Here is a 19,406-nt window from a genome sequence, read left to right on the forward strand (position 1 = left end):
ACTTCTAGACCTTAGTAGAGGCTAGACTCCTGACCATAGGATACTAAGTAACTATGTGACATGAACCGCTCTTTAGAAATTGGGAGTTACCCTGCATGTTCTCACTCATAAGTGAGAGTTGAACAGTGAGAACACGTGGACACAGGGAGGGGAACATCACACACCGGGGGCCTGTGGTGTCAGCGGGAGGGGTTTGGGGGCAAGGGGAGAGAGAGCACTAGGACAAATGCATACGGGGCTTAAAACCTAGATGACGGGTTGATAGGTGCAGCAAACTACCATGGCATATGTATACCTATGTAACAAACCTGCACATTCTGTACAGGTATCCCAGAACTTAAAGTAAAATTTAAAAAATAAAAGAAAATAAAAGAAATTGGGTGTTACCTAATTTACTGGATCGTAAGTTGAACATGGGCAGCAGAATTCCATTGTCAAATGGAAGAGTATACACTGAGGTGGCCTGAGATGATCTGGAAGACACAAGTAAATCACATGGAACAAATGTCCATTGGACCTGCCCTTACTTCTTTGCCACCTGTTTTTTATCTATAGGCTCATAGCCATTTAGCAGGGGAAGAAAAAGTTTAGGCTTGGTTTATTAATGGTCTGCATAATATGCTAGCATCAACTTGAAGCAGCCAGCCACAGAAGTCTGTGCCCACAGCATAATGGGGCAGCCCTGAAAGATAGTGAGGAGGAGAAGTTCTCCTAGTGGATATAACTTTGAACAATACATCTGGTTGTCCTCTTTTTTAGGAAGAAGAGTTGATCTGAGGTATGGATCTGTACTGATTTATGCACAGTAGCTAATAGGCTGGTCAATTACTTGGAAGGAAGAGGATTTGAGATAAGGAAGTCAGTGGGAGAAGTATTATGGATGGATTCTTAAAATTGCCCACATTGTGAAAATATCTGTGAACTACAATACTGCCCAGCAGAGGGCATCCATCTCGATAGTTACACAAGAAGATCTGTTCTACAGGTGTCAATCAGCCTCTTTACACAGTCACTCTAGTGCTTGCTCAGTGGGCCTACGTGACCATAGTAATGTAGGCTAACATTAGATTCAACAATGTGGATTTCTACTTGCCAAGGATAGTTCAGTTACTGCCACTATGGAGTGATTAATCTGCTTATAGCAGAGGCCATTGCAGAGATCCCAGTATGATACTGTTCCCTTGACAGATTAGTCAACCATCTGGTGGCCGTTTAATTTCACTAGATTCCGTTCATTATAGAGGGAAGAGTGATCTGTCATCACGGGAATAGATACATATTCTAGGTAGAGGTTTACCTTCGCTGCTTGGAAAGCTTCTATTAGTGCCACAATTCATGGGCTTATGGAATGTCTTGTTTTATTACCATGTATCACAAATATCTTTGAGCAAGAAAGTAATTTTATTATGAGGGAAGTGTGGCAGCAGAGTCATGCCCATGGAATGAACTGATCTTACCCATCACTCAGGAACAGCTAGTTTGATAGGATGGAGGAAAGTATGCAGAAGGATCAATCGTGGTGCTGGCTGAGAGAAAACCCCTGTAAGGATGTAGTATAGGACTCAACCCAGTCACCATTATATGTTGTCATCTATTCAATATTCAGAATGCATGGGCCTGTGAACCAAGAGGCAGAGGTAGGAGTGGCTCTTCTATTATTCCTAATAACTCTCTTGAAATTTTTTTTCTCTACAACTTTGTCTTTATTGTATTGTCCCTATAGCATTGGACTTGGTGGGTTTGGAGGCCCTAGTGCCCAAGGGATTGATGCTTTCCCTAGATGACATGTTCACAATTCTATTTAACGGGAAGCTGAAACTGCCATCTGGCTATTTTGGAGTCTTCAGATCACTAAATCAACAGTTAGAGAAGGGGGTCATTGTACTGGTTGGGGTGATTGATTCTAACTACCATGGGGAAATTGGTTATTGCTCCACAAAGGGAACAAGGAAGACTATGTCTGGAATCCCAGGTATTCACTAGGGTGTCTCTTAGTATTCACATCTCTAATATTACTGGACAGTGGGAAACTAAAGCAACCCAATGAAGATGAGAGCACTAAGGACTTGAATCCTCTGAGACTAAGGTTGGGTGACCCCACCAGATGAGGTATGAGTCAAGGGTTATGGGAAAGTGGAAGCCATGATGATCACTTTGGCCCTTGGGCCCAATAACTACCCTCTTTTCTCTGTGCTTACTATCAGAACCACAATTTTGTTGACCTTTTCCAAGTGGCTATGTCCATCAGGGGAGACTGAGACACTCCCCCGTCTTAGGGAATAAATCTTGATTGGTCTAGCCTTATTTTTCTTATTAAAGGAATGGTTTAGGCTTGGACAATTCTGGACAATGACACAGGAGGAAAAGTCTGCTGGAGTGCTTCTAGGAAGGTTTTCCTTGCTATTAACAGGGTACACAAGACACAGGCATGACTTATTCTGTCTTTAGGCATGGGTGTCTTCTTCTGATGTGACTAGAATGGCAACTGCCATTTTGAAAACATAAGAGGAGCCAGCATTAGAAAATAAGGTGGCTGGGCGGTGGTGGCTCACACTTGTAATCTCAGAGCTTTGGGAGGCTGAGGTGGGAGGATTGCTTGAGCTCGGGAGTTTGAGACCAGCCTGGGGAACATAGTGAGACCTCATCTCTACTAAAAGTTGGGAAAAAATTAGCCAGGCATGGTGGCGTGATGCTATAAATGCAGCTACTCGGAAGGCTGAAGCAGGAGGATTGCATGAGCCCAGGAGATGGATGCTGCAATGAGCTATGATTGTACCACTGCACTCCAGCCTGAGTGACAGAGTGAGACCCACTCTCAAAAAAAAAAAAAAAAAAAAGGAAGCCAACTATAATGTAACAGGTCCCTCACCAGATTACTGAAGGGTGTGTGTCCACTGCTTGAACTTGGAAGGCCAGGCTGTGAGCCAAGGCCATGATGCCCAGCCAAGGAACAGGTGTTTCTGAGAACCCAAACATCACAGAGAGTATCTGGGAACCTACCAAGAAAAACAGTCTCATTGCTCAAACACAGTAGGCAAAGAGCCAGAAAATTAAAGGCAGTTTAGAGAGGGAAAGTAGCACAGATCTCTAGAGCTGTCCTGCTGCTGCTCAGGAGCGCCCTGTATGTAAGTCCTAATAAACTCATCTACTTGCCAAACTGAACTGTCTGAGTCACTTTTTGGTCTCAGCTCCCTCCCAGTTTGGGAGGCCATTTTTCTATAAAATCCTGGGCTTTTCTTGTAACAATTGGCATCACAAACAGGATCTAAGAGACCAAAGGAAGATTCAGGAAGGGGTGTCTGCAGTGGGAATCCCAGGGTGGTCGACGGCATCCATGTGGGGTGAAATTGTCCAACTGCTCGACCTTTGTGGGCTGCTGCTTGAGTACAAGGATGCTTAGAAAATTCCAGTGGGGAGTAAGCATGTAGTGCAAGGACCTAAGATGTTAAAGTACAATAAGGATAGCAGATGTGCTGTTGCTGTGGTAAGACTGGCTGCTGAGAAATTGTTAAAGCAGGAAAAATAGATACAAAAGTTAAGGGAGGAGCTGCAGTTAGAAAGGCACATGCGAGTATCCATGTCGGCCCTGGTTGGGGATTTGGTGGAGAAGGTAGATAAAAGGGAGGAAGGGTTGGAACTCCTGTAGCTTATGTTTCCAGAAACATGGGAAAGTTCAAAGGCGTGCCAGGTTTTCTAGGACTCCAGCTGGTTACATATTATGACTCATCCTTGTGCACCTTTTTAAACTGATGGCCAAATTACAGCAAGAAAAATCCAGAGCTCAAATGTTTCACCTTCAACTATAGTTCATCAGATCTTCTGAAGCTCTCTATTTCTCTCTTTTCTTTTCTGCCTGCTTTGAATCTGTTGTTATTAAACTACTGGTGTTGAAATAAAACTCACTGTTTATGGTACTGCTAATTCAAAGCCACTTGGGGATTTTGTTTTTCTTACACAGTTCAGACAATTCTAACTAAAATGTAAATGTTAGAAACTCATTTGAAACTGAAGAAAAAAAAAGAGGGTAAAAGAAGTTTTTTAAAAAATCAACCTGCTATGAAAACTACTTTACCCAAAATTTTTGTCCACAGCTTTCACTGGATTACCTATTAGGCAAATAAAGTTTAGCCACGTGAAGGGGTCCCAATTTTGTCAAAAATAATTTGGATCCAGTTATCCTTTATACTCTGATGAGTTTATAATACTGTTTCATAGCTAGAGTTCTGAAGTAAAAGGTACTGGGGGTGTGTGTGTGTGCATGTGTGTGTGAGAGCATACATGTTTAAATATGTTTATATGTATGTACATGTGTTATATGTTATGCCTGACATGCTACCAACTTGGCTTATAAGTAAATGAGTACTCATACATTAAGGTAAAGTCAAGTACTTTTAAAGTTTATGTAAATTTAGTAATCTTTAATAAGCTGGATTTAAAATTATTGGTAAAATAAAATAGAAATGTCTTCAGAATTGTCAGCATACATTTTTGTCTGGGTTTACTGATTAGGTAAGTTTTATATTTGCCTCTGCTAGATATTTTAAGATGTCAGAGTTTGACATGAAAGTTATAAGACTGTAAACCCAGCCAAAACCAGAATGATCTTTGTTTGTGTGTTTTTTTGACAAATAAGACTAATTTAATATAGTTGGTTCAATGAAAGTAGCAAAATCTTCTGAATTATCAGCAAAATGCCCATGTGTTTAAGGTTTTTTTTATTATTATACTTTAAATTCTGGGGTACATGTGCAGAACATGCAGGTTTGTTACGTAGGCATACACGTGCCATAGTGGTTTGCGGCACCCATCAACCCGTCATCTACATTAGGTATTTCTCCTAATGCTATCCGTCCCCTAGCCCCCTACCCCCTGACCGGCCCCGGTGTTTCTCACTCATAAGTGGGAGTTGAACAAAGAGAACACATGGACACAGGGGGAGGGGGGATCTTTAAGGTTTTTACTTAGGTGAACATCTTATATTTACAGGCTATTAAAATGGTTAACAGGAAAATAAGTTAGAAAAGTGATTAGATTTGTCTAATATCTCAGTTCTCATGAGTCATCCAGATAAACTGCTAAAAATGAATGGATTGAATAGATGTGAATGAGATAAATGCTTATAGGTGAACTTTTGTGTAATTTAAAATCTTAAAATTATTTTATGTACTCAGTGAATGTCTGAGTGATTTCCAGTTGAAAAAAAAATGTTATAATAGAGGGCATTGATTGTACTTCTGTACCCGTTAATGGGAAATGAAATCTGTTATGTGGGGGAAGCATTGGTGGACCTCTGTGAGCTGAATAAAAACAAGGACGGAGTCTGAAAATAAATCAAGGAACAAAAAGGGGATGGGCCAAATGGGTGCCTGTACACTTGCCCTAGCCCAGGCAGGCAACGAAGATGAAATAATACTGCCTACCAGGGGAAGATTCTGAGATCACCCAAACAATCCAGAAGTTACATAAGGTACAGATAGGCCAGAACCCCTATAACAGCCCTGTGTGGCCTGTAAAAAAGCCAAATGGCACCTGGAGAATGATGGTAGACTACCATGAGCTAAATGAGGTGGTGCCGCTTGTATCTGCTGCTGTACCCAATATTACTCAACTGCAGTAGTCCTCACGCTGGGACGTGTCCATGCTATGATTGACTTGGATTATGCCTTTTCCAGTATTCCTTTAGCTGAAGATTTACAAGACCAGTTTGCCTTCACTTGGGAGGGCCAATAATGGACTTTCCAGGTACTACCAAAAGGATACCTGCACAACCCCGCCGTCTATCACAGTATAGTTGCATAGTACCTATCTAGACTCTCTTTGCCTGCCTCAGTCTCTGTGTTTCACTGTATTAATGATATCATGCTAACCTCAGAGTCTCTTGCAGATCTGGAGACTACCCTACAAACCACCTTGGATGGCCTAAAGAACAGGGGATGGGAAGCCAACCCCAAAAAGATACAGGGGCCCAGCATAGGGGCCCAAATTCCTGGGAGTTACCTGGTCAACTAAGACATGAAACATACCTGGAGCTATCACTGATAAGATAGTACAGCAGCTTGTTCCCCAGACAGTAAAGCAACTGTAGGTTTTCCTAGGTTTACTGGGCTACTGGAGGATATTCATTCCTCATTTGGCACAAACCCTCAGCCCATTGTACACCCTAATAAAGAAGAGTAAAAAACAAAGAAGAGTAAAAAATGGGACTGGGCACACATAGAGCAAGAGCCATTTGACAAAGCAAAAATATTGGTGAAACAAGCCCAAGCACTAGAGGTCCCACTACCACAGGATCCTTTTGTATTAGAAGTCACTAGAGATGCCACAAGGATGACTCAGGGTTTGTGGCAAAAGCAGCCAATGGGAATGGTAACTGTAGGGTTTTGGTCTCAATTATGTTTCTTTGTTTGTTTGTTTTGAGAAGGAGTCTTGCTCTGTCACCCAGGCTGGAGTGCAGTGGCGCGATCTCGGCTCACTGCAAGCTCCACCTCCCAGGTTCATGCCATTCTCCTGCCTCAGCCTCCCCAGCAGCTGGGACTACAGGTGCACGCTGCCACGCCCAGCTAATTTTTTTGTATTTTTAGTAGAGACAGGGTTTCACTGTGTTAGCCAGGATGGTCTCGATCTCCTGACCTTGTGATCTGCCTGCCTAAGCCTCCCAAAGTGCTGGGATTACAGGCGTGAGCCACCACGCCTGGCCTGGTCTCAATTATGAAAGGGGGCAGAATCCCACTATACAGTCCTAGAGCAACAGCTGTTAGCTGTGTATAGGGCATTGCAACAAGCAGAGGCCATCACCACCAGAAAGCAGACCACACAATAAAAACTGCCTACCCCATAAAAGGTGGGTGGAAGGCTTTCTAACCAAGCCCGTCTCTGGGGTGGCACAATTACACACCCTGCAGAAATGGCATGCCTGTCTACAACAAAGAGGTGTCCTGTCTACTAGTCCTTTAAGTCAGCTTCTACAGGAGGTGCTTGGACTCATCCACTTTGAACAAGTGGAGGGAGCCAAGATGGCAATGGAACCACCTACCAGGCCAACCATTGTACATAAGGGGACCCCCACCAATACCCACTAGGGCCTGGTACATTGATGGGTCTAGCAAAGGCACCCAACACCAATAGTCAGTGGTCATGGTACAAATGGATACCAACACCACATAACCATATAGGTACATCATAAGAGCAGCCACAGGGTGGGCTACAGCAAAGGCAGCAGGCATCTCCATCTTCTATGCAGATATTCTAGCAGCTGTTCAGAACTGTGAGACCTACTCACAGCTGAGACCTAGAAGGGTTCCCTCTGCACCAAGTCACATACATAAAGCCATACAACCTCCACAGGACTGACAAGTCAATTGTATTGGTCCTCTGCCCTGGAATGGTGGGGAAAGGCATACCTTAACCTATGTGGACACAACAATGGGTCTACTACTACACAACAATTGGGGCCTTCCCAATAAAACATGCCACCCAGCTGGAGACCATCAAGTGTCTTCACTGCTCTTAGTGTCATATATGGCGTGCTACAAAGAATATATAATGATCAGGGCTCCCATTCATGGGCCACGATATCCAACACTGAGCATCAGAACAAAACATAGACTGGAGGTTCCACTACCATATAACCCAACAGGGGCAGGACTCAGAAAAAAAAGAATGGCCTGTTAAAAATCCAATTACACGCACTGTCCCAGAATGGCTAAGTTCCCTGGACTAAGAATCTCCCTGAAGCCATACAAATTTTAAATGAGCTACCCACTAACACACTTGGCATCATTCCGTATGAATAGGCCTGTAAAATATGCCCCGCAAACTCTCAGCATTACCTCTGAGACACTGAGCCATGCTTCTGAAGCAGAAGCCATACTGTGCTCCTAAGAACACCAGTGGATCTGCCAAGTGGCGATGGCTACATGGACCTTCAGGTTTTATGATGCTGGAGGGTGAATGAAGACTGCCGGAGGATAGGTGATCCCAGCTGTACTCTTTGAGGGAGGTCTGAGAGCCTTACGATATCAACATCAGCAGCACTGATACCTGCTGCAGTGGTCATAGTGCAGATTGCATAAGCAAGGCTGGAAGCTTACCAATTGGCTACTATGCCCACTCCTAGAGAGCGAAGCCATGTGTGGTACTGTAAGCCAGAACTGAAGCCTGTGGCAGGCAGCCTCATTAATAGGGCCAATGGGAGAAAATATAGCAGTAATAATGTTACAAGGAGTGGATATACCCATGAGGGTCTCTACTGAACATCTGTGTTTGCCTTGTTTCTGCTACCCATGGCAGCTGGTAATGTCTTCTGAACTAGGCTGTGACTACAGCAGCGGTCAGCAACCAGTCCTATTGTGGGGTATGTGGATACCTCCCCTTGTTAAGTCCTAATGGTATGCCTTGGGATATTCTGCTTTTTGCCTGACAGAACTGGAGTGACTGGTTCAACAGCACCAATAAGGCAACCCAAGCTCACTACGGATTGTTTCTGCATGGTGGCCTGATTGCCAGTGCAATGGAGACTAAAAGATATGTGCCCTTAGGCCACAAAACAAGTCTCAATAAACTTAAGAAAATCAAAATCATATCAAGTATCTTCTCAGACCACAGTGAAATAAAACTGGAAAATAACTCCAAAAGGAATCCTCAAAACTATACAAATACATAGAAATTAAATAATCTGCTCTTGAATAATCTTTGGGTTAACAATGAAATCAAGATGGAAATTTACAAAGTCTTTGAACTGAATGATAGTGACACAACTTATCAAAACCTCTGGGATACAGCAAAAATGGTGCTAAGAGGGAAGGTCATAGCATTAAATGCTTACATCAAAGAGTCTGAAAGAGCACAAATAGACAACGTAATATCATACCTCAAGGAACTACAGAAACAAGGACCAAACCCAAACCCAGCAGAAAAAAAAAATTAACAAAGATCACAGCAGAAACTAAATGAAATTGAAACAAAAAAAATACAAAAGACAGAGGAAACAAAAAGCTGTTTCTTTGAAAAGATAAACAAAATTGATAGACCATTAGTGAGATTAACTAAGAAAAGAAGAAAGAAGATCCAAATAAGCTCAATTAGAAACAAAATGGAAGATGTTATAACTGATACTACAGAAATACAAAAGATCATTCAAGGCTACTATGAACACCTTTATGTGCACAAACTAGAAAGTCTAAAAAGGAGATGGATAAATTCCTGGAAATGTACAACCCTCCTGATTAAATCAGGAAGAAATAGAAACTCTGAACAGACCAATAACAAGCAGTGAGATTGAATCAGTGATTTAAAAATTGCCAAAAAAAAATATTTCAGGATCAGATGGAGTCACAGCCGAATTATATCAGACATTCAAAGAAGAATTGTTACCAATTCTACTGAAACTATTTCAAAAGATAAAGGAAGATGGAATCCTCCCTAAATCATTCTATGAAGGCAGTATTACCCTAATACCAAAACCAGGAAAGGCCATAACAAAAAAAGAAAACTACAGACCATTATCTCTGATGAACATAGATGCAAAAAATCATAACAAAATACTAGCTTTCCGAATCTAATAGCCTATCAAAAAGATAATATACGTGATGAAGTGGATTTCATACCAGGGATTCAGGGATGGTTTAACATAGGCAAATCAATAAATGTAATACATCACATAAACAAAAATTATATGATAATCTCAGTAGGCCCAGGAAAAGCATTTGATAAAATCTAGCATCCTTTCATGATCAAAACCCTCAAAAAATTGTCATAGAAGGGACATACCTCAAAGTAATAAAAGCCATCTATGACACACCAACAGGCAACATAATAACGAACAAGGAAAAGTTGAAAGCATTCCCCCAGAGAACTAGAACAAGACAAGAATACCCACTTTCAGCACTTCTACTCAACATAGTACTGGAAATCCTAGCCAGAGCAGTCAGACAAAAGAAAGAAATAAAGGGTATTCAAATTGGAAAAGAGGAAGTCAAACTGTTGCTGTTCGCCAATAATATGATCATGTACCTGGAAAACCCTAAAGACTCATCCAAAAATCTCCTAGACCTGATAAATGAGTTCAGTAAGGTTTCAGGATACAAAATCAATGTACACAAATCAGTAGCACTGCTATATACCAACAATGACAAAGCTGAGAATCAAATCAAGCACTCAATCCCTTTTACAACAGCTGCAAAAAAAAATTAATTAAATAAAATACTTAGGAATATGCTTAACCAAGGAGGTGAGAGATCTCTACAAGGAAAATTACAAAACACTGAAAGAAATCATAGATGACACAAACAAATGGAAACACATCCCATGCTCATGAATAGGTAGAATCAATATTGTGAACATGACCGTACTGCCAAAAGCAATCTACAGATTCAATGCAATTCCCATCAAAATACCATCATCATTCTTCACAGAACTAGAAAAATATCCTAAAATTTGTATGGAACCAAAAAAGAGCCCACATAGCCAAAGCAGTAATAAGAAAAAGAACAAATCTGGAGGCATCACATTACCTGACTTCAAATTTTACTATGAGGCTATAGTTACCAAAACAACGTGGCACTGCTATAAAAATAGGCATGTAGACCAATGGAACAGAATAGAGAACCCAGAAATAAAGCCAAATACTTACAGCTAACTGGTCTTCGACAAAGCAAACAAAAACATAAAGTGGGGAAAGGATACTCTATTCAATAAATGGTGCTGGGATAACTGGCAAGCCACATGTAGAATGAAACTGGATCCTCATCTCTCACCTTATACAAAAGTCAACTCAAGATGGATAAAAGACTTAAACCTAAGAACTGAAACCATAAAGATTCTAGAAGATAACATCAGAAAAACTCTTGTAGACATTGGCTTAGGCAAAGAATTCATGACTAAGAATCTGAAAGCAAATGCGACAAAAACAAAAATAAATAAATGGGGCCAGGCATGGTGGCTCACGCCTGTAATCTCAGCACTTTGGGAGGCTGAGGCGGGTAGATTACTTGAGGTCAGGAGTTCAAGACCAGCCTGGCCAACATGGTGAAACCCTGTCTCTACTAAAAATACAAAAAATTAGCCATGCATGGTGGCGTGTGCCTGTGGTCACAGCTACTCAGGAGGCTGAAGCAGGAGAATGCAGTGAGCCGAGATCGTGCCACTGCACTCCAGCCTGGGTGACAAAGCAAGACTCTGTCTCAAAAAAAAAAAAAAAAAAAAAAAAAAAGGTGGATAAAGGACATGAATAGACAATTCTTGAAAAAATATATACAGACAGCCAATAAACATATGAAAAAATGCTCAAAATCACTATAAGGGAAATGCAAATCAAAACCACAATGAGATACAACCTCATTCCTGCAAGAATGGCCATAATTTAAAAATTAAAAAAAAATAGATGTTGGCATGGATGTGGTGAAAAGGGAGCTCTTTTACGCTGCTGGTGGGAATGTAAACTAGTACAACCACTACGGAAAACAGTATGGATACCCCTTAAAGAACTAAAAGTAGAACTACCATTTGACCCAGCAATCCCACTACTGGGTGTTTACCCAAAGGAAAATAAGTCATTATATGAAAAAGATGAATGCACATGCATGTTTATAGCAGCACAATTCACAATTACAAAGATATGGAACCAAGCTAAATGCCCATCAACCAATGAGTGGATAAAGGAAATGTGGTATATATACACCATGGAATATTACTCAGCCGTAAAACAGAACGAAATAATGGCCTTTGCAGCAACTTGGATGGAGTTGGAGGCCATTATTCTAAGTGAAGTAACTCAGGAATGGAAAACCAAATATTGTATGTTCTCACTTAAAAGTGAGAGTTAAGCTATGAGGATGCAAAGGCATAAGAATGATATAATGGACTTTGGGGACTCCGGGCAAAGGGTCGGGAGGGTGAGCAATGAAAGACTACATATTTGGTACAGTGTACTCTGCTCCAGTGACAGGTGCAGCAGAATCTCAGAAATCACCACTAAAGAACTTATTAATGTAACAAAATACCATCTGTTCCCCAAAAACTATTGAAATTTTTAAAAAGTTTTTTTTAATCCACAAAAACCAATATGTACCCTTATAGGCACTACCTGTTGTGCCTATATGCCTGATGAAGAGAACAGTGTCACAAAAGTTTTAAATCATTTGTCAACTCAAATCCATTATATAACCCGATTAAGCTTCTTTGACTCATTCTCAAATTGGTTACACACCTTACCTACTCATTGGAGTTACGTTTTGCTAACAGGCATCATAATTGTAGTTAGCTTCAGGTTTTTATGATGTTTTGTATACTGTAGATGTGGCTTGTACGCACAAGTCATGGCTATACATTATAGGTCTGTATAGTTCTTCCTCTCATACCCCACTCAAGGACTTTCATGAAAGATTGGTGGGAAGAATATAAGAGCTGGGGAATGGGGTGGATTGTAGTGTGATGTGTCCCCACTAGGTTATTTAAGGTGTACATCCACTGCTTGAATGGGGAAGGCTGGGCAGTGAGCCAAGACCATGATGCCCACTGGAGAAGCAGGTGTCCCTGAGAACCTAAACATCTCAGATGGTATCTGAGAACTTACCAAGGAAAACAATCTCATTGCTCAAACGCAGTAGGCAAAGAAGTTACAGAAAATTTGTTTAAAAGCAGTTTAGAGATGGGAGGTGGCATGGATCTCTAGAGCTGTCCTGCTGCTGCCCAGAAGTGTCCTGTATAAGTCCTCACAAACTCATCCACTCACCGGGCTGGACTTGTCTGAGTCATTCTTTGGTCTCTTGGTTCCCTCCCAGCTTGGGAGAACATTTTTCTGTACAATCCTGGATTTTTCTCATAACACCAACACATTGAAGATGGTAGAGTGCACCTTTGTCTTTTTGGCAAAGTCTTGTGGTTATTTTCCAAAGTCTATTTCCCTTCTTTGTTTAGTATTAGACCCCAAAATTTTTGTTGCATATACGGTATATTTATCAATGAGGTGGGACATGGTAGGTCAATGGTATTTGAGTGGAGATGATGTGTGCGCCTTCTGGGTTGTACCCTAAGAGAGAATGGATATATTCACTTCTTCCCTTTTACCCTTCTGTATGGCTAGAATGAAAATGTGAATGCCCACACTAGAGCAGCCATCATGGAACGTATGATGGAAGCCCCAAGTGAAAGATGGAAGAAGGCATGAAGAACTTTAGTTCTTTCATTTTTGTTTTGTTTTGTTTGTTTGTTTGTTTTTGAAACAGTCTCGCTCTGTCACCCAGGCTGGAGTGCAGTGGTGTGATCTTGGCTCACTGCAACCTCTGCCTCCCAGGTTCAAGCAATTCTCCTGCCTCAGCCTCCTGAGTAGCTGGGACTACAGGTGCATGCCACCCAGCCCGGCTAATTTTTTGTATTTTTTAGTAGAGACGGGGTTTCACAGTGTTGCCCAGGCTGGTCTCACACTCCTGAGCTCAGGCAATCTGCCCGCCTTGGCCTCTCAAAGTGCTGAGATTACAGGCGTGAGCCACCGTGGCCAGCCAGTTCCTTCATATTTTGAAGCCACAGTATTATCCCAGGATGGCTTATGCTCAGATTATTTCATAAGACCAAAATAAATATTTGTCTTATTTCAGCCATTGTAATTTTTATAGTAGCCAAAGCTATATCCTAACTAATATAGTCCATGATACCACTGAGCTGATGAATTGACCACCATAGAACCAGTCTATCTTTAAACAAATTGTTGTATGAAAGTAAATATCATTTTTTGGTTAAGCCATTTTGAGTTACCGCCAAAAGCATTCTAATTGACAAATACTATTCTAAGATTGCTATTTATAGAGGGAAGGAGCAAATTGAACCATCAACTATTGAGAAACTTCTGATTGAGGGAGCCCTTTACTTATGATGGAGGAAAATGAGCATGGTGAAAGAACCAATGGAAGAAAAAATAATTGAGGACACGGGGGAAGAGAATAGTTTGTGGAGTAACATCCCAGAAGAGTCAGGAAGACAGGATTTAAAGTACTAAAGTTCAAATGGAGTAATACCTTTTCTTCTTTTATTCTGATTTAAAATGAACTTGACCTTTGACTTTTTAAAAACATTTGTATTTTAAAAACATAATTCACATACCATACAATTCACCAACTTAGATTGTACAATTCAGTGGAGTTTTTTGTTTTGTTTCATTTTTTGAGACAGGGTCTTGCTCTGTCATCCAGGCTGAAGTGCAGTGGCCTGAATCCTTGAACTCCTGGGCTCAAGGGATCCTCCCATCTCAGCCTCTTGAGTAGCTGGGACTACAGGTGCACATCACTGCACCCGGCTAGTTTTTCTATTTTTTTTATAGAGATGGGGGTCTTTCTATGTTGTACAGGCTGGTCTCGAACTCCTGGCCTCAAGTGATCCTCCCACCTCAACTTCCCAAAGTGCTGGGATTACAGGCATGAGCCACTGCACCCAGCCTAATCCAGTGGCTTTAGTTTACCTAAGAGTTGTGCAAAGTTGATCTCATGATGAATTCTAAAACATTTTCATTGCCCCCAAAAGAAACCTCATACTCATTAGCAGTCACTCTCCAATTTCTCCCCAACCCCCCACTCCTTTCCTCCATCCCTAAGCAACAATTAATCTACTTTCTGCCTCTTTAGATTTCCCTATTCTATAAATTTCATATAAGTGGAATCATATAATATGTGGTCTTTGTGGCTGGCTACTTTCATTTACTATAATGTTTTCAAGGTCCCTCCATGTTGTAGCATATATCGGTACTCAATAACTTTTTGTGACCAAATAATGTTCTATTATATGGATATACTACATTTTGTTTATCCATTCACTAGTTATTTGGCACTGGGATTGTTTCCACCTTTTGGCTATTATGAATAATGCTGTTATGGATATTCCTGTACAAGTTTTTTTGTCGACATGTATTGTAATTTCTTTAGGGTATATATCTAGGAGTGCTATGTATATGGCAATTCTATGTTTAACTTTTTGAGGAACTGCTAGACTTTTTCCCAAAGTAGCTGCACCATTTTATATTTCCATCAGCAGTTTATGAGGGTGGCAATTTCTCCACATCCTCACCAACACTTTTTATTATCTTTTTGATTATAGTCATCATAGTAAGCATTTTAAAACTTATTCTGGAGAATGTGAAACATTACTGTTCTAAGACTCAGAGTTATATAAAAGCATTACACTTAGAGAAATATCAGTCCCCTTAATCCCTACTACCCTCTTCCCATTCTTCCATTATTTCTACCCTATTCCCACCCATCTCCCGTAGGTGACCAATCTCATTGGTTTCTGGTTTATTCTTGCTGTATTTATTTTTTACAGATGAATGGATACTTTTTTCATATCCTTTTCTTTTTCCAGGAATGGTATACTATTTGCACTTTTTCCTCCTCATTTAACATTGTATTCTGGAAATCACTCTGTATTAGCTTATAAAGATCTTCTGTATTCTTTTTCACACCTACATAACATTTTATTGCGTATATGTATTACAATGTATTCAACCACTCATCTATATGTGGGCATTCAGATTGTTTCCAGCATTTTACAATAACAAAAAGTAATGTAATACATAACCATGTATGTTTATATTTTCATACTATTGAAGGTATTTCTTCAGAGTAGATTAAACTTATGATTAAAAAAATGGGTTCTAGCAATGTCCACTGAAAGGGTCTAGAAACAGTGATCTTCACCCAGCAATGAGCACAACTAACACCCACGTCTTGGTTTCTAAACACCTTTTCTCATTAAAAGGAGCCAGAGCATCTTGGAGAAATGGCTATTCTAGTTCTAAGACAGGGAAAATACAAAGGAACCTGAAACATTTTCTTGTACCAGAATACAGGGAACTGCTCAAAGACAAAAAGGGACAATGTTAAAAGGACACACGAGCTGACCCTCGGCCAAATTAGGGCAATTTAGGCATTAAAAAGAATGGTGATGCATAACACAATTTTTTTTAAAAGCTTCCATTAATTTATAGTGGGACTCAACATAGAAAAGTGGGAGAGGGAATGCCAGCTACTTAATTTAAAAGACATGACATCAAGAGGCTGAGGTGGGCAGATCACTTGAGCTCATGAGTTTGAGACCAGCCTGGGCAACGTGGAGACACCCCGTTTCTACATACAAAAACCGCCAGGCGTGCTGGTGACTGCCAGTAATCCCAGCTATTTGAGAGGCTGAGGCATGAGAATCGCTTGAACCTGGGAGGTGGAGGTTGTAGTGACCTGAGATCACGCCACTGCACTCCAGCCTGGGCGACAGAGGGAGACTGTGTCTGGAAAACAAACAAACAAACAAAAGACAATTATTTTAAAGTCTCCATTTAAAAATCACTAATATGAAATTGTTTCAGGCAAGGATCAATGGATGCTAAAATCAGTGGATGAAAAGTTATTGGCCAATAGTACAAAAAGTCATATACAGAGAGCTATTTATTTAAGCATTTTTTTGTGATTCACACAGTCTCAAAGTATTCACCTGCAGATTACTTACTAATTATAAACACAACAGATTTTTAAAAAATTAATTTCTTTTTCAATTAGGCATAGGTGTTGAATTATATAAATTTTTCCTTTTTTGTGTGTAATCTATTGTACTCTTAAAAATGGGATTCATATGAAAGGGATTTTCAGACTGGAATGTAAGCTGAGAATGATAGTAAAGGAATATAAGAAGAAAAGCAGGCCACACTTCTCTTTTGTTCTATGAACTTGGTTTACAGGTACAAGGATGAGATAATGTCTGTCTTCCTATGTTGTTTCATTAATGTCATTTCAACTCTGTTGAGCACAGACCTCTTTAAAACCATGTTGTCAACTTGGTTACAGTGTTCACAGCTCTGCAGTCACTAGAACCAGTAACTGAAATATAATGCATAAGATTTGGCGGTGGTGGGGGAATTTGTTTTCAGATATGTTGATGTTCAAATGTCAGTAGGAAAACAATGTGAGGATAACCTTAGGCAGTTATAAACACACCTCTGGTCTAATGTCCTCTCTTCTAGAGGGCAGAAGACTGGAAGTATAGATTTGGGAATCATCAGCATGGAGGTCCTGTCTGAAGCCATCATAGTAAATTACATTGAGAGAGTGTAGCGTGAGGAGTTGCTTACCATGAGGAATTAGCAGAGATCATGGATCTGGTAATTAAGAGGCTGGCAGTGATCTCCTAAGAACCGATCAGTAGAGAGTGTGGATAACAACCAAATGGCAGGAGGAAACTGTAAGGGACGGCATGATGGTATCTTGAGGTTGAGGTAGTATAAAGGGACAGTGTTTCCAGATTACTGAAAACAACTAAGTTTGTAGCAGAGAGAAAGAAGCAGTGAAAAGGGAAAGATTGAAAATATTTTTATTTTTTTTCTTTTCCTTTCAAAATTGTCTGCAAGCTTTATGGCTTCCAGGGCCCACTCGGACTATGTAGTATGATTTCAGCTCAAATAATTGCTATTGGACTACAAGTCTGGACCTTATCTTTGCAAATCTAGTGGGAAATTTTACCCAGTGGATATTGAGTTACAGATTATAATGAATCTACAGCTTTCATTTATCTTGATCTTCTTGATATAAATTTTGCTATTCTAATTTTAAGACAAGCCACTCAGTATACATATACAAAAATGCATGATACCCTCTTTACTAACATGACCTTGCTTTTAAAATGGAAAAAAATTGGGTGTAATAAATGCACATTATTTTAGCTACTTTGGCTATATAAATGTTGCCAGCTTGTTTGTACTAATGTATAACCGTGCTTGAAACAGGTATTTGAACATCCAGAATCATGCAGTATATCGGTTTGTGTATTTCTGATAACGCTGTTAAATTCTTTGAGAGTGTGTGCGAGGGGGGTGCTGTTTATTTGTGTATGTTTTCCGTTGAAAATGTTGCAGTACGTGGTCTATCACTGTCTTCACGCTCTGGGGGTGGGCTGAGGTAGGGAGGGTGTGACGCTGGTATTTGTGTGAACTCGGGCTTGTGATGCTGAGCTTGGTTCATCTGCTTTCTCCTCCCTTTTCCTCCCCACTCCTTCCCACCAGCGCCACAGCAACATCCTCAGAGTCTGAGCGAACTGCGCCCAGCGCGGGCACGGAGCCTCCCACCGCCAGCAACCTGCGGCCCCGGAGAAGGCAGCGAGCGCAGTGACAGCGCCTCACCGCCACCAGCTCCTGGACCACCATGGCCAAGAACCGCAGGGACAGAAACAGTTGGGGTGAGTAGCAAATGAGAACTTCTGCAGCCTGCACGGGGTCTTTTGGCCCTCCGCTTTCTGCTTCTGGAGATAGGGAGGGCCAAGGGCTGCTCGGTGCCTGCGTCCACGGCTGGGAGACGGGCCGTAGCCGAGCTGCTCCCTGTTTGGGCGGAGGAACCATGGCCGAGCGGTACCCGCGTCACCGAATCGCGCTGTCGGGGCGAGGGCTGCAGCTTCGCGCAGGCCGGGCCTCCAGCTCCTTCTTCCCCACCCCCCTCCCGCCTCCTCCCAGCATTTGGACAGCACCCACCAGGCGCCTCCGGGGACTTGTGGGTTCCGCCTTAGCGATCGGTTGGGAGGAAGGCTATGGGGGTGGGCAGGGGGCTGTTGTAACTCGGCCCCAGAGGGGCGAGGGGTCGGGGATCTAGAGCAGGCCAAGCCCCAACCCCCCTCCCCGGGAGCCGCCAACTCGCTGGCCCTGCAGGGCGCGGGCTCCCGGCGGCGGGCGGCGGGCGGCGCGCTGGAACAATGAGGCGGAGCGCGCCGGGTCCCGGACGGACCGTAGCAGACCGAGCAACGGGGAGAAGGGCCACCCTCTTGGGAATTCCTGAGCACTGCAGTACTCCTCTTCATTTGGGGGTTGGGTGGAGGAATTGGGGAAGAAGGAGAGCAAAGTTGTGGTTTCCAGCCTTCTGCCCCACCCCGACGTGGTACCCCATTCAGACCAGCCCCAAGGGTGGCTTTGTTCTTTGATTTTACCTTTTGGAGACATTGGGCTCATGATTCAGCACCAGGCCGAGGGGAGGGGAAAGGAGAGGCGAGACCCAGTATGTTCACACCGCGAGTGGGTGGGCGGTGCTCACGCAGGCGGAGAAGAACGGGCGCAGCGATGCGGGAGAAATCGCGGCCCCGCCCGCTTTGCTGCTCCAGACCTAGTTCTGGACGGTTAGTGTGGGCAGGCTGGGCGTCTTTTTGTCGTGGGTTCCTGATTTCTTGCAGTCACAGTGCTAAACTCACCAGCATCTTAGGAACGAAAGCCCTCTAAGGCATTTATTTTATTATCTGAACCAGAGAGTGTCTCAGGCTACTGTGGCTTGGTGGGTAAAGAAATATTTTGTTCATCAGCTTGTTATTTAGAAATTGTTATTTGGAAATAACAATTGTTATTATTTGAAAAGTTCAGAGCTGCTTGATTCTGTTCCACATCTCAGTGACAGCTCTTC

General features: G+C 41.9%; 1 protein-coding gene and 1 long non-coding RNA gene across 5 annotated transcripts in view; one reads left to right on the plus strand and one right to left on the minus strand.

Annotated features, from left to right (window-relative positions):
• ATL1 (atlastin GTPase 1) overlaps positions 1–19,406 on the plus strand; it is a 101,054-nt gene that overhangs the window by 9,433 nt on the left and 72,215 nt on the right. For 2 of the 4 annotated variants that reach the window (XM_054529817.2, XM_054529816.2), the window contains exon 2: positions 18,032–18,204. In XM_054529817.2, coding sequence (XP_054385792.1) covers positions 18,171–18,204 — 34 coding nt within the window. In that variant the 5' untranslated portion in view covers positions 18,032–18,170. 4 annotated transcript variants of the gene reach the window in all.
• Positions 4,031–19,115, minus strand: LOC129049898 (uncharacterized). The gene is made up of 3 exons (XR_008513279.2): positions 18,943–19,115; positions 17,105–17,212; positions 4,031–16,267 (listed from the first exon to the last, which is right to left on the minus strand). It is a non-coding gene; the product is annotated as an uncharacterized LOC129049898 (long non-coding RNA).

Source organism: Pongo abelii, chromosome 15, assembly GCF_028885655.2.
Source record: "Pongo abelii isolate AG06213 chromosome 15, NHGRI_mPonAbe1-v2.0_pri, whole genome shotgun sequence".
Taxonomy (NCBI): Eukaryota; Metazoa; Chordata; class Mammalia; order Primates; family Hominidae; genus Pongo; species Pongo abelii.